The sequence below is a fragment of the Geotrypetes seraphini genome, chromosome 3 (genome assembly GCF_902459505.1).
Source record: "Geotrypetes seraphini chromosome 3, aGeoSer1.1, whole genome shotgun sequence".
In the NCBI taxonomy this organism is placed as follows: domain Eukaryota; kingdom Metazoa; phylum Chordata; class Amphibia; order Gymnophiona; family Dermophiidae; genus Geotrypetes; species Geotrypetes seraphini.
Genome location: NC_047086.1, coordinates 217,898,356 through 217,911,151, shown reverse-complemented (window position 1 = coordinate 217,911,151; position 12,796 = coordinate 217,898,356). Strand labels below are relative to the sequence as shown.

General features: G+C 48.6%; 1 protein-coding gene across 4 annotated transcripts in view; it reads right to left on the bottom strand.

Moving 5' to 3' along the window:
* Positions 1-12,796, bottom strand: part of ITGA7 (integrin subunit alpha 7) — a 208,333-nt gene that overhangs the window by 23,002 nt on the left and 172,535 nt on the right. For all 4 annotated transcript variants that reach the window (XM_033936975.1, XM_033936974.1, XM_033936972.1 and 1 more), the window contains 5 exons: positions 10,244-10,327; positions 9,106-9,185; positions 7,236-7,313; positions 6,523-6,625; positions 6,245-6,427 (listed from right to left, as the gene is read on the bottom strand). In XM_033936975.1, the coding sequence (XP_033792866.1) occupies positions 6,245-6,427; positions 6,523-6,625; positions 7,236-7,313; positions 9,106-9,185; positions 10,244-10,327 (528 nt within the window). The remainder of the gene's footprint in view (positions 1-6,244; positions 6,428-6,522; positions 6,626-7,235; positions 7,314-9,105; positions 9,186-10,243; positions 10,328-12,796) is intronic.

Here is a 12,796-nt window from a genome sequence, read left to right as displayed (position 1 = left end):
GCCCTTTAAATCTCTATGGGCTTCGGGGCCACTAGCATGTAAACAGGCCGTATATCTTTTAGGCCAAGATTTTTTTTATCTTTTATGGTTGATTGAAAAAGAAGAATCATTAGTAAATTTCTGAAATAAATGTGTCTTCAATGCTTTGCCAAAAGTGGGTAGATGAGAGAGAACTCTAATTATATAAGGAAGGCCATTCCAAACTTTTACGAATAAAAAAGAAAATGATCGACAAAAATTGGCCATTAGCTTTTATTCCTTTAACAGTGGGCATGCAAGTTTCTCTTTCCCTTTGAGAAGTCTCTTGTCATCCCACCTTTAACTTCATTCTTTGTCCATCTCCATTGTTTTTGTTAATCCCCCTCTCACCTGCCCATGGACTTTCTTCTTATTCTCCTTTCCCTGTCTTCCAACCTTTTACTGGTACTTAACTGGTGTTACAACTAAGAAGCGCCAGTTGAAAATGTTGAGCAGTCTTGGATCCCGGCATTCATGACAAAGACTGAATATCGAGGATAGTTAAAGTGGAGTGCACCAGGAATCTTTATGATAACATCAGAGGCCCTTTTCTGAATGAAACCCTACCATATATATAAAAAGATACAAGTTCTTTTGAATCTTTTTTGGGTTTCCTGAGCAAGATATCGAAACATGGTCCGTGTCCTGAACTTTGTTGGAGATAAGTGGATTTTTTCTTATTTCAGTAGTAAAAATCACAATGAATCATAATGAAAAGTCATATGAAATGATTGGGAGGTAAGCTCCTCGATGGGGACAAGTTTCCCACAGAGTATTATATCTCTGAACATATGTGAATCAGAATAAGCGCACATGTTATTAATAGCTAGACTTTAAAGTTGAAGTTGGAGTCTGGTTAGCAGTATGGAGGGAGTGTTTCATTTTATAACAGTAGGTGAGACCACATCAGGGATGGCCTGAGCTCCAGAGAAAACTATGCAGGCTGGCTAACAGGTACCCAGTGGGATCAGCCTGTCAGCAACAGACCAAAGTCTGTGAATTCTCAAGCAGACAGAGCTTCAAAATCTCTCCAAGCACCAAATTACCCCAAAAAAGGGACAAAATTACATTGAATTAAAAATAATAAAATGGGGAGAGCAGAACACTCCTTCAGGCACGGATGCAGAAGGGATGAACTGTAGGTGGAGCTAGAAAACCCAGTGAAGTATAGCAGAGGCAGAATGAAAAATCTGGAGTGGATTCCTTCTGCAGCAGCATGCGGCTATGGGGAAATAACCCATCTGTCTCTAGAATGTCTCACCTATTGCACTGGAACATCCCTTTCCTCAGAGAAATCTCCATTGACTACTACCCTTTATTACCTCCCATTCAACCAGTTCCTGATCCCAGGGCCGGATTAAAGGGTAGGCCCATTAGGCACATGCCTAGGGCCCAAAAATATCATGGAGGCCCCAGGGCCAGCTTTAGGGGAGGAGCAACCAGGCAGGGGGCCCCAACTGCCTGGTGAGGTCAGCTTCCCTCCCTCCCTTCCCTGAGAACTGAGCTCAGGCCGCAGGGCTCTAATGCTGCGCATGCCGGCTTCCCTTCTCCGAAACAGGGAAGTGATGTCATCCCTGTTTCGGAGGAGAAGGGAAGCCGGTACGCACAGCATTAGAGCCTCGCGGCCTGAGTTCAGTTCACTCCAACACTAGCACCTGGCACGCTCCGGCCCCTGAGCACGAGACTCTTTTGGCAGCTGCAGCAGCAGACACGTCCCGCACAACTCCCTCGCACGGCCACAGCGGCACATATCCGGAAAGTCAAAGGAGCCCTGCTCTGAGCCATCGCCTTTCCTCTCCATGTCTGCCCCCGAGGAGTGCACCGCTGAACATAAATGCGTGAGTGCCACTCTCCCCACCCCTTTCTCCTCTCCTTCCTCTCCCACTCGCTTTGCTCCCCAGAGACAGAGAAGGCTCAAGTTGCTCGCGGACTGCCAGCAGATGCCCACCGTTGAATGCCTTGTGCTATATTGCATCAAGGAATGCAATGTGCAGAAAAGGTTCTCTGAGTTTTTCCTATTGCAAGACTTGTGCTTGGCCTTGTGTTTGTGTCTAAGATTAACCGTTGAAGCGATTCATTGTGTAGTGCAAGGACTATGACAGATTTGGGGGGAGGGGGAGAGAAATGTTGATGCACCCAATTGGGGAGAGAGAGGAAAGGAGGGAGAAGGAAGAGAAATGCCAAGATCATGGAAGGGAGGGGTAGGAAAAGAGATACCAGACCATGGAGTGAGAGAAAAGGGAAGGAAGGAGAGAAAATGCCAGCTAATGGAGAGGGAAGAAAGAGATAGAAGAGAAAGAAAGGAGAGAGATGCCATGGGATTGAGTAGGAAGGCTATGGGGTTGAGTAGGAAGGAAAGGAGAAGAGAGAGATGCCAGAGCATAGGGGAAGGGGTGGAGACAGAAAAATGGAGAGGGGGTGAAGCTGAAATGAAAGGGGCACAGGACAGACAGTCTATTGAAGGTAGAGAATGACACGGTGACGGTTTACCCGCGGCCACCGCATTTAAGCCGCGGGTCACCGCCGAAAACGGGGAAGAAAACTAGCAGTCGCTGCGGTGACGGGGACAAGGCCATTCACCGACCGCGGAAACGGTGAACAGGTTTGTCCCCGCGGGCCAATGTACCCCCTTCTAGGAACCGCTATTTACCGCCCGACGCCCGATTCACCCCCCCAGCAGGACCGCTCGCACCCCCACCCCGAACGACCGCTCGCACGCGCTCCCACCCGCACCCGCGATCGGAGCAAGAGGGAGCCCAAGCCCTCTTGCCCGGCCGACTCCCCGACGTCCGATACATCCCCCCCGCCGGCAGGACCACTCGCACCCCCACCCCGAAGGACCGCCGACTTCCCGACAATATCGGGCCAGAAGGGAGCCCAAACCCTCCTGGCCACGGCGACCCCCTAACCCCACCCCGCACTACATTACGGGCAGGAGGGATCCCAGGCCCTCCTGCCCTCGACGCAAACCCCCCTCCCCCCCAACGACCGCCCCCCCCAAGAACCTCCGACCGCCCCCCCAGCCGACCCGCGATCCCCCTGGCGACCCCCACGACCCCCCCCCCCCCCTTCCCCGTACCTTTGGTAGTGGGCCGGACAGACGGGAGCCAAACCCGCCTGTCCGGCAGGCAGCCAACGAAGGAATGAGGCCGGATTGGCCCATCCATCCTAAAGCTCCGCCTACTGGTGGGGCCTAAGGCGCGTGGGCAAATCAGAATAGGCCCTGGAGCCTTAGGTCCCACCTGGGGGCGCGGCCTGAGGCACATGGGCCCAACCCGACCATGTGCCTCAGGCCGCGCCCCCAGGTGGGACCTAAGGCTCCAGGGCCTATTCTGATTGGCCCACGCGCCTTAGGCCCCACCAGTAGGCGGAGCTTTAGGATGGATGGGCCAATCCGGCCTCATTCCTTCGTTGGCTGCCTGCCGGACAGGCGGTTTTGGCTCCCGTCTGTCCGGCCAACTACCAAAGGTACGGGGAAGGGGGGTGGGGGGGTCGTGGGGGTCGCCAGGGGGGTCGCGGGTCGGCTGGGGGGGGCGGCCGTTGGGGGGGGGGGGGTTTGCGTCGAGGGCAGGAGGGCCTGGGATCCCTCCTGCCCGTAATGTAGTGCGGGGTGGGGTTAGGGGGTCGCCGTGGCCAGGAGGATTTGGGCTCCCTCCTGGCCCGATATTGTTGGGGAGTCGGCGGTCCTTCGGGGGGAGGGATGTATCGGACGTCGGGGGGGGGGGCATCAGGCTTTCAGGATGGGGACAGACCTTCAAGGGGGGACAGTGCAGGGAAGTCAGGGAATTTATATTAATTAATTTTTTCTCTGCGTGTTTTGTTTTTGTATAGTTATTAACAAATATTTAACTAAGTTTTAAAGTTTTAAAGAATGTTTCCTTTATACGTAAATAAAGAAAAGTGAATGGGATTGCAGTGGCGGTGACGGGGCGGTGAATGGGGTGGCAGTGGCGGTGACGGGGCGGTGAAGAGGATGGTGAGACGGGGACGGGGCGGTGACGGGGATGGTGAGACGGGGACGGGGCGGTGACGGGGATGGTGAGACGGGGACGGGGCGGTGACGGGGACCAATTTTTTCACCGTGTCATTCTCTAATTGAAGGGACATAGAAAGACAGAAAATGCCATATGGAAGAGAGAGAGGGTGAACACTGGATGGAAAGGGCAGAGAGGGCAGTGGATGGAAGGGGTGATACAGAGGGTGAACAGTAGATGGAACTGTAGGGGAGAGGGGGGCAGACACTGAATGGAAGTGTGTGGGAGGGGGCAGACATTGAATGGAAGGGGGGTGAGAGAGGGTAGCAGACGCTGGAAGGAAGTGCAGAGGAGAAAGAAAAAAGGATAAGTGCTGGATTGGGGGGAAGAGGATAGAGTTAGATACTGGAAGGGGTGAGGGAAAGAGGTGGCAAGCTATAGGTAGACACAATGAAAGAGGGAAATCATCTATATTCTCTCTTAGTAGTCAGTCCTTAGCGGCAGAAAATAAATTGAGATGGAAGAACAGGAGGAAGGGATTGGAGAGATGCCAGAGCAGGGGGAAGGAGAGGAGGAAAGGAGGAGAGAGAGATGCTAAAATCTTCTGGGAAGGAGGGAGAGATGGAAGGGAAGAAGGCAGTTGCCACACCATGAAGGGGGGGGGGGCGGAGAGAAGTAGATGGATGCCACACCAATGTGGGGGGGGGGGGGCGAGGAAGAGATGAAAGGAAAAGCATACGGTTTCTGGAAGAAGAATAGAAAGAGAGCAAATGCCTTATGGAAGAGGCAGAGAGAGGGCAGACAGTGGATGGAAAGAAGAGAATGATGAGAAGATGAAGAAAGCAGAAACCAGACAAAGGTAGAAAAAAAATTTTCTGTTTTATTTATTTATTTATTTTTGCTTAAGGATAAAGTGTTATTGTAGCTGTGTTGATAATTGTTTATTAATAGAAAATGGAAATAAGGTGATCCTGTTTATTGGACTAATTTTAACACATTTTTTTACTAATTCAGAGACCATAACTTCTTTCCTCAGGTCAGGATAGGGATATTGTAACAGCAGTATAGTTTACTGACCTGAAGAAAGAGGTTTTAACCTCTGAAAGCTAATTGAGAAATGTATTAGTCCAATAAAATGACAGGCACTATATTTTCTTCCTGCTATGCCTCTTGCCTCCTACCCAAATGCAAAATATAAATTGGTGGGCTTCCCAAAGCCGTGCCAGCTGAAGATCTCTTCCTTAAAGGGGGGATTTATCCAGAGATGTTTGGAGGTTGCATAGAAGAAAAACTGTACACTGGCACTGGTAATCTTTGTTATTTGTTTTGAATTTTAAAATAAAAGAAATAAAGTGGAAATAAAAAAGTAAATAAGAAAATGGGTAAATAAATGGGGGCGGGGCATGATGGGGGCGGGTTTGGGCAGGGGAGGGGGCCCAGTGGACTTGTGTGCCTAGGGGCCCTCGACAAATTAATCCTGCCCTGCCTGATCCAGTCGGTTACTTTGGAGCCCATACTGAAGGCACATAGTTTATTTATTAGACGACTGTGTAGAACACTGTCAAAGGCTTTCTAGCGCTCTCTATCCAATTCTCTGGTCAACGAGTCACAAAAATTGATCAGATGTGTTTGGCAAAGCCTACCTCTAGTGAATCCATGCTGCCTCTGTTTCGGTCACCTCCCTGTGTCTAGCCTCTCCCAACTCTTCCTCACCAATGTGCCTCTCTCTTCTCCAGCCAGCTTCTTTCCCTCCTTTCCTCCTTTCACCGCTGGGCTCACCTGCATGCCCTCCTTCCTTTTCTCCTTCATGCTGTGGTTCAGTATTTGACTCTCTCTTCCTTCATCCCTTTGATCCAGCATCTCATCTCATCCCTTTCCCCCCAACAAAAGGTCCAGCATTTCTCTCCCTCCTCTCCTATGGCTCCAGCCCCATTCTCCCTTCCCTCCTCCTTCCATGGCTCCAGCTCTTCTCCCCTTCCCTCCAGTCACCCCTCCTTGTATTAGAGAGGGCAGAACATGGCAGAAGGAAGGCCATGGAGCTGGTCCATATAAATCACTGCCGAACATAGGAAAACTCACCAGCCTGTGTGATTCTCTATATGACCTGACCATGCAGGGCCCTGTGTGGCAGCCCCTCTCGCCCCTACCTAAGACTGACCCTGCATGTTATAATAAGTGTCTCCCCTCACCCTGCTGCAATATCATCAATTACATCAGACCTCTCCCACCTCCCCATGCCATCAGTTACAAACCAGTCTGAGTGGGTCAATAGCCTGGGAGGGGCTGCAACGGGTGTCCAACCCAGAGCGCTGTTTCTCCTCCAGGTGGATCCTCAGCGGGTACAGCAGCCACTTGCCATTGTTGGCCTCTAGTGGCCACATCAGGTTCAGGAAAGCCGAGCCCAGGGTCTTCAGTGACTGGCCTTTGTTGGAGACCTAGGAGAAAAGATCCAGAGAGCAGGACTGTGCAGAACCTACAGATGTCTAGATAGATCTAAGCATGGAGCAGATGGAGGATAACAGGGCCTTACCGTCACTTCGTACTCTACCAGACTGCCAATGCTCTCTTCTCTTTCCATGGCGCTTTCACCCAGCACTGAGCCACTGTAAAAGAGCTGGTGGGGTTTTACTGCCCTGAAAAAAAGAGTTTCCATTACCACCGAGACCCTTCAGAATGTTGAGGAAGGAAGAGGTGAACCTAAGAGCCTCACAGAAAGGGCTGTCCCAAGGGCTGTGCAAGCGGTACAGTCGTACAGGGCACGATTCTCTAGGGACGCTCATTTCCCAACCACCAGTTTCACCTCTGCTGCTGCTGCTGCTGCTTCTGACTTGCAGAAATAATGGCAAAACAGAAGAAAAATGCGCAGGGCCATAGTGCAGTCCTCTGATGTCAATTCCTGTTCCAGAGCAGAGGACCAGCAGAGTTGACAGTGCGTGTGTTTCTTTGTGTTTTTCTGTTACCACTGCAGATCGAAAGTAGCTGCAGGAGGGAACAGATTGAAGACAAAGGTAACCCAGGAGGAGGAGAGGGACAGCTGGATGGGAGGGTAGGGAGAGAAGGGAGATGCTGGATGGAGGGATGGGGAGATAGAGGGGCAGAGCAAGAAAGGATGGGAGGGATGCCATGATGGGCAATTTGCAAGGGGCGCAATTATAGCCCTGCTCACAGCACTCTCCCTCCACCTCTAACATATCAACTACTCAGTCCTAGGATCTCTGGATCAGTGTGGGAGATGGGGCTTACCCTGAGACCGAAAGGGGAAGTTCAATGACCACATGAGCTCGGGCCAGTATTGGTTGCAGGTCCGGCTGTTCACTGATCCTGAAAGAGAATTTAGGATATTTTCAGCAGAGCTCCCAGCTCCCCTTTACAAAGCACAGTAGGGTCAATTTCCAAAACCAGTTATCTCGATAACAGCACCTGCTACCCTAGCTGAGATTATATTCAAGCACCTTTCTGACCTCATGTGCAACTTTCATTAAAATTAGGCCCTTTACTTTCTGCCTCCTATTACTCTTCAGTCCTGGAGTACCTCCTTTGCCAGTCAAGTTTTCAAGATATCCACAATGAATACGCATGAAAGACATTTGCATAGAATGGAGGCAGTGAAAACCTGACTGACAAGGGGGTACTCCAGGACCGAACTGGGAAACACCGAGTCTATCTCATCTATCTATATGCTCCATCGTTGCTCACACCATATGCTATTAGAACTGTGTATTGTGTTGACATTGTAATGTAGGATACTATGCCACATTTTGTATTGTTATTTGAATATTTTTACTGCTGTCATTGTTGCTTATGTTCAAACTTTTATTCTTGCTGTATGCAGCCTTGAGTGAACTTCTTCAAAAAGGTAGTACATAAATCCTAATAAATAAATAAGTGAAGTGGATGCTGCCGACTGGGATAGTGTTATTGAGCGGTGCTGTCTGGAAAGGGGGCCATTCTATAAAGTGATGCATCTAGTTCTCTGTAGACAAGCAGGAGAGATGCAGGCATGCTCGTTGGTAATGTTATCGAAGAAGCCCAATTATTTATTTATTTATTCCATTTGTGCGTCGCACATACCTATACAAGCTCTAGGCAACATTACAGAGGAAGGGGTTAGAAGAGGGTAGGGAGGACTATGGAGGGCAGGAAGGAGTGGAGAGGAGAGAAGCATGTGGAATATTTCATAGAAATTCCTAACTTTAAAGACAGGAGCACCATCTATGTAAATGATATCTAAATGAATTAAAGTAATATGTAAAAAGGAATAGAAGGGAGGAACCGTTAAACAATAGAATTCAGGGAAATTCAATTAATAAAATAAAAACAATAGGGATAAAAACAATGGAATAAAATTTAAAATAATTCATAAACTGGAAAAAACCCAAAAACTGGTGCAGCTGGCATTTTAAACAAACACTGACTGCAACAGCTGAATACTGACCCAAGTCAGTGGCATAGTAAGGAGAGGGCGGGTTCGCCCCGGGCACCGTCTTTCTATAGGCAAGGCACCCCTCCTTTCTGCCCCCCCCCCCCCGCTCCTCTCCTTGCCGCGCACGTGCGCCCCTTGCCTTCTCCCACACCTTTTTTACTTCCAAGGCGCGAGGTTGCTGCCTACGTTGGCATCGGCGCTCTCTCTGACATCACTTCCGGGCCCCACGCCTAGGAAGTGGCATCAAAGGGTGAGTCGACACCAACGTGGGCACGCTGCTCACACTAGAGAAGTTTAAAAGGTACGGGGAAATGGAAGGGGGCGTTTGCGCACACCGCATGGGGGGGCGGGGGAGGGGGGGTGCTGCCATCCCGGGCGCCACTCACCCTTACTACGCTACTGACCCAAGGGTCAGTAGGGCTACACAGGACCTCATCACAGCAGTGTCAACAGAACCACAGCTCTGCCTAGCTCTCTCGGCACATAAAACACAGCCCCAGAAGAGCCAGATTGGGTGAAAGAGTTGGTAGACCAAGTAGCTCTTAGGATCATCCAATACTTTCTCAGCAGTAGTGTATGACTCCGTCTCTGGTGTTGTCACTAGTTGTATATACACAAGGACAACAGCAGCAAGTTATCCACCTCCCCTGGAGTCTCAAAAGACCCAAAGCAGGGCGCCTTCGCACTTACGTGGACAGAAGCAACACCACATCCAGCTCCGTAGTTTCAATGGTGATCCCTGAGGTGCTGATGACAAGGTAGAATGTGACCTGTGGGAGCCAAGGAGGGAAATGAGCAAAGAGAAAACAGAATTCTATTTATTTTAAAAATTTCTAGTCTGCCTATCAACTAGGCCAGGGGTAGGCAATTCCGTAGCCAGGTCAGGTTTTCAGGATATCCACAACGAATATGTATGAGATGGATCTGCATTCACTACCTCCTTGAGATGCAAATCTATCTCATGCATATTTATTGTGGATATCCTGAAAACCTGACCTGGCTCCGGCTCTCGAGGACCAGAATTGCCTACCCCTGAACTAGGCAGATTACAAGTTCACATAAATAATATAAAAGACATCCTTAAAAAAGTAAAAGTTCAAATATCTACGCACAATTTAAATTTAAAATCATGTAAAATATCAGTGCCCCAGATCAACTTTGGTCCTTATGAAAGAACTACCAATATCTTCTTACTTATAAAAAGCTCTAACAGACGTAGGCTCTGAACAGGCTTGTTTGCAGCCTGCCCCGCCAGGACTTCCCTCTGCCATGTCATCAGTGAAAGCCTGTTTAGAGCCTATATTTGCTAGTTGTCCACCACCACTGCTGCTTTAGGAGGCCCTGGAGGTATGTCAGGCCTTGTGGCGGGGAGGGAGCTGTTAATTGAATCAGCAAGTCCGATTTTGGCGATAAACAAATAGATTCAAATCGGTGACCCTCAGAGGTTATCAGAGTAAGATCCTCTTCCGAACAGATAAGATGCATTAATTAGCCTCTCTCCAGTCAATATTCAAAAGGATTTATCTGTATAGCGATACCACAATGAGGGCAGTAGTATAGCAGGGAGCCGTCATTCTGGCACCTAAATTAAGCAGGTAGTGCTTAAAATCTATAACACACTCACACATATAATTAGAAGTAAGGGCAAAGGGTCATGGATTTGATACACCACCTTTCTTTGGTATACCAAAGCGGTTAACATTTATGTTTAAAAACCATCTATCAATGAAATAGAGACATAGCAAGCTCAGAACGTTATTTTGAGAATCTTCCCCTCAAAGTGACATGGGAAAAGACTCTCCGTGGTGGGGTTTCCAGTAATCCTGACCTGAGCTCCTCGTTTCATGGGGTTTCCCAGCTCACACACCACCTCGGATCCGTTGGGATTGGAGACACACTCGACCACTTTATCCTGGACAGAAAAAAAACCCCAGAGAACCGCAATTACAGAGACCCAGGAAGAAAGTCAGTCTAATATTCAGGGTGGTAGCATGGGTGGTGACCAGCTGCAGGGCCTCAAAGAATACTGGCACACACAGGTTTGCAAATAAAACAAAAATGCTTTATTTGTGCAATCATATATAGTACATATAGATGCTTGTTGCTTGTACAGTCACTAGAAAAAGTCTTAATAAGGCAGGCTTCTGGCCAGGCCAAAACACAGTTGTAGCAGTTTAGAACAGCCATGTACTAACATAATGTTGGGTCCTGTCCAGATAAGATTACCAGATTTTTGGCTTGCAAATCTGAGACACCTGGGCAGGGTCAGGTGGGAGGAGCAGGACGTTGGTCTTCCCATGGCAATTTTCCACCATAAAAATTATAATCTTCACCTCTCTTTCTCCTCACAGTATCTCCATTCCTCTCTCTCTCTCTCTCTCTCTCTCGCCTCACCTTCCAGCCCAACCATTTCCACTTCTCTCTGCTCTTTCTTCCTCCCTCTAGCCCAAAATATATTTCTTTCCCTTTTCTCACTGTGTATCTCTGCCAGATCCCACCTGTTGTCATGGGAGTGGGAACTGCCAGAGCTGCATCATCATCACATAGCTGTGCTTTCTAATTCTGTGACTGGAAGGAAGGAGCTGGGAGCACAAGGGAAGGAGTCGACGCTGGCGGTGGGTGGTGGCAAGAGTGGGAGATGCTGGATCACATGAAGAGGGGCAGGAGGGGCAATGCAAAATATTATGGTGCCTCTGTCCCCATTACCAAAACCAGGGACAGATGTTTGCCAATCAAGGAAGAATCAGGGACATGGGTCTGAAATCGGGGATAATCCCCCAAAATCACAGAATCATTTTCCTACCTTGGCAATTTTCTTCAATACTTGTATATATAGTCCTGGAAGCCAAGATTTGAGGACTGCTTTCCATCACAGGGAAAACAACTGAGCTACTGCTACTCCACTTCCCTAGGACTTCCATCAGGTACTGTAGCCTAGCTTGAACAAGCTTTCCTCGGGACAGTCTTTCTTCTCTGGCAACCCTCACAAGCTTCCCACTTTCCACTTCCTTGGCAAATTCCTTACCAGCGGCCTCCCCAATCGGTTCTGTTCTAGGGCTTTTAACCTCCACCCTGACTGAGCCCAACCCTCCTGACTCAGGCCCTGATGCTCAAAAACTTTCTGTGCCAGTAAGACTCATTAAAGCAGTCTTACTGGCATGGAAGCTCTCCTGCCAATGTTCAAAAGGGTTCTCGGGGGCTGTTACTGATCCTATGCAAGTGCATCACAAGGCGTTCATTAGTATTTAAATGAGCTCTCCTTGTGATACACAAAAGGGAATGCTCCCCTTTTATGGGTCAAAAATTTCCGGTAGGTCTGGACCTGCTGGTAGCTGTTGTGTGTGTGTTGTGTGACGCACACAACACACGCACAACAGCTGCGCCTATAACACCCCCTCCCCCCAAAAAAGTCCTTTGCAGCTGAGCTGGCAGCCCCTGCTCTCCCTGTCAGCTCAGCTGATCATGGCTCCAGAGCAGCAGCCCCAATTAGCTGAGTCGCAGGACTTCCCTAAGCCACCAGTGGCTTTGGGGGCTTCCTCTGCCGCTCAAGTGAAAGAGACTCGCCTCCTGCGCATTTATGCCCTGCAGGTATTTAAACATTTCCTATTCTTATCAGCACATACAGGTATATGTCTCAGAGTAGATGCAAAATGTGTGAACCTGCTTTCCCTGGGGTAATTCTGAAAAGGAACACAGGGGTCCTTGATACTAGACACATCATATTTATTTATTCATTCATTCATTTATTTTACAAATTTCTTTCCCACTAAACATACATAATTCATCAACAAACGTAAAAACAGTATCACACATCATCCCTCTTTTCTATTATCAACAACTCAACAGTAGAACTCGTGCACAAACAGATACGTTTTAAGCCACAGGTGTCGAAGTCGGTCCTCGAGGGCCGCAATCCAGTCGGGTTTTCAGAATTTCCCCAATGAATATGCATTGAAAGCAGTGCATGCACATAGATCTCATGCATATTCATTGGGGAAATCTTGAAAACCCGACTGGATTGCGGCCCTCGAGGACCGACTTCGACACCCCTGTTTTAAGCAATCGCCTGAATTGCTCTGCATTTTTACATATTCATAATCTACCTGGCAAGCTGGGAATGCAGTTTGGCTTGTTGACACATAATGGACTGAATCTCCCAGCAATTGTTTCAGATTTTGATCTATTCGGCATAAAGCTTAATACCATGATAAAGCTTAACCCCCCTCTTACCATCCCCTCCCTAACCCCAGATCCTACTTTTTTCTCTCTTGGAAACCTTCTCTGATCTAACATTGTAACCCTTCTTCCATAACTCTTTTTGTAATCCGCTTTGAACCGAAAGGTAATGGCGGAATAGAAATCTGTAATGTAACGTAATGCA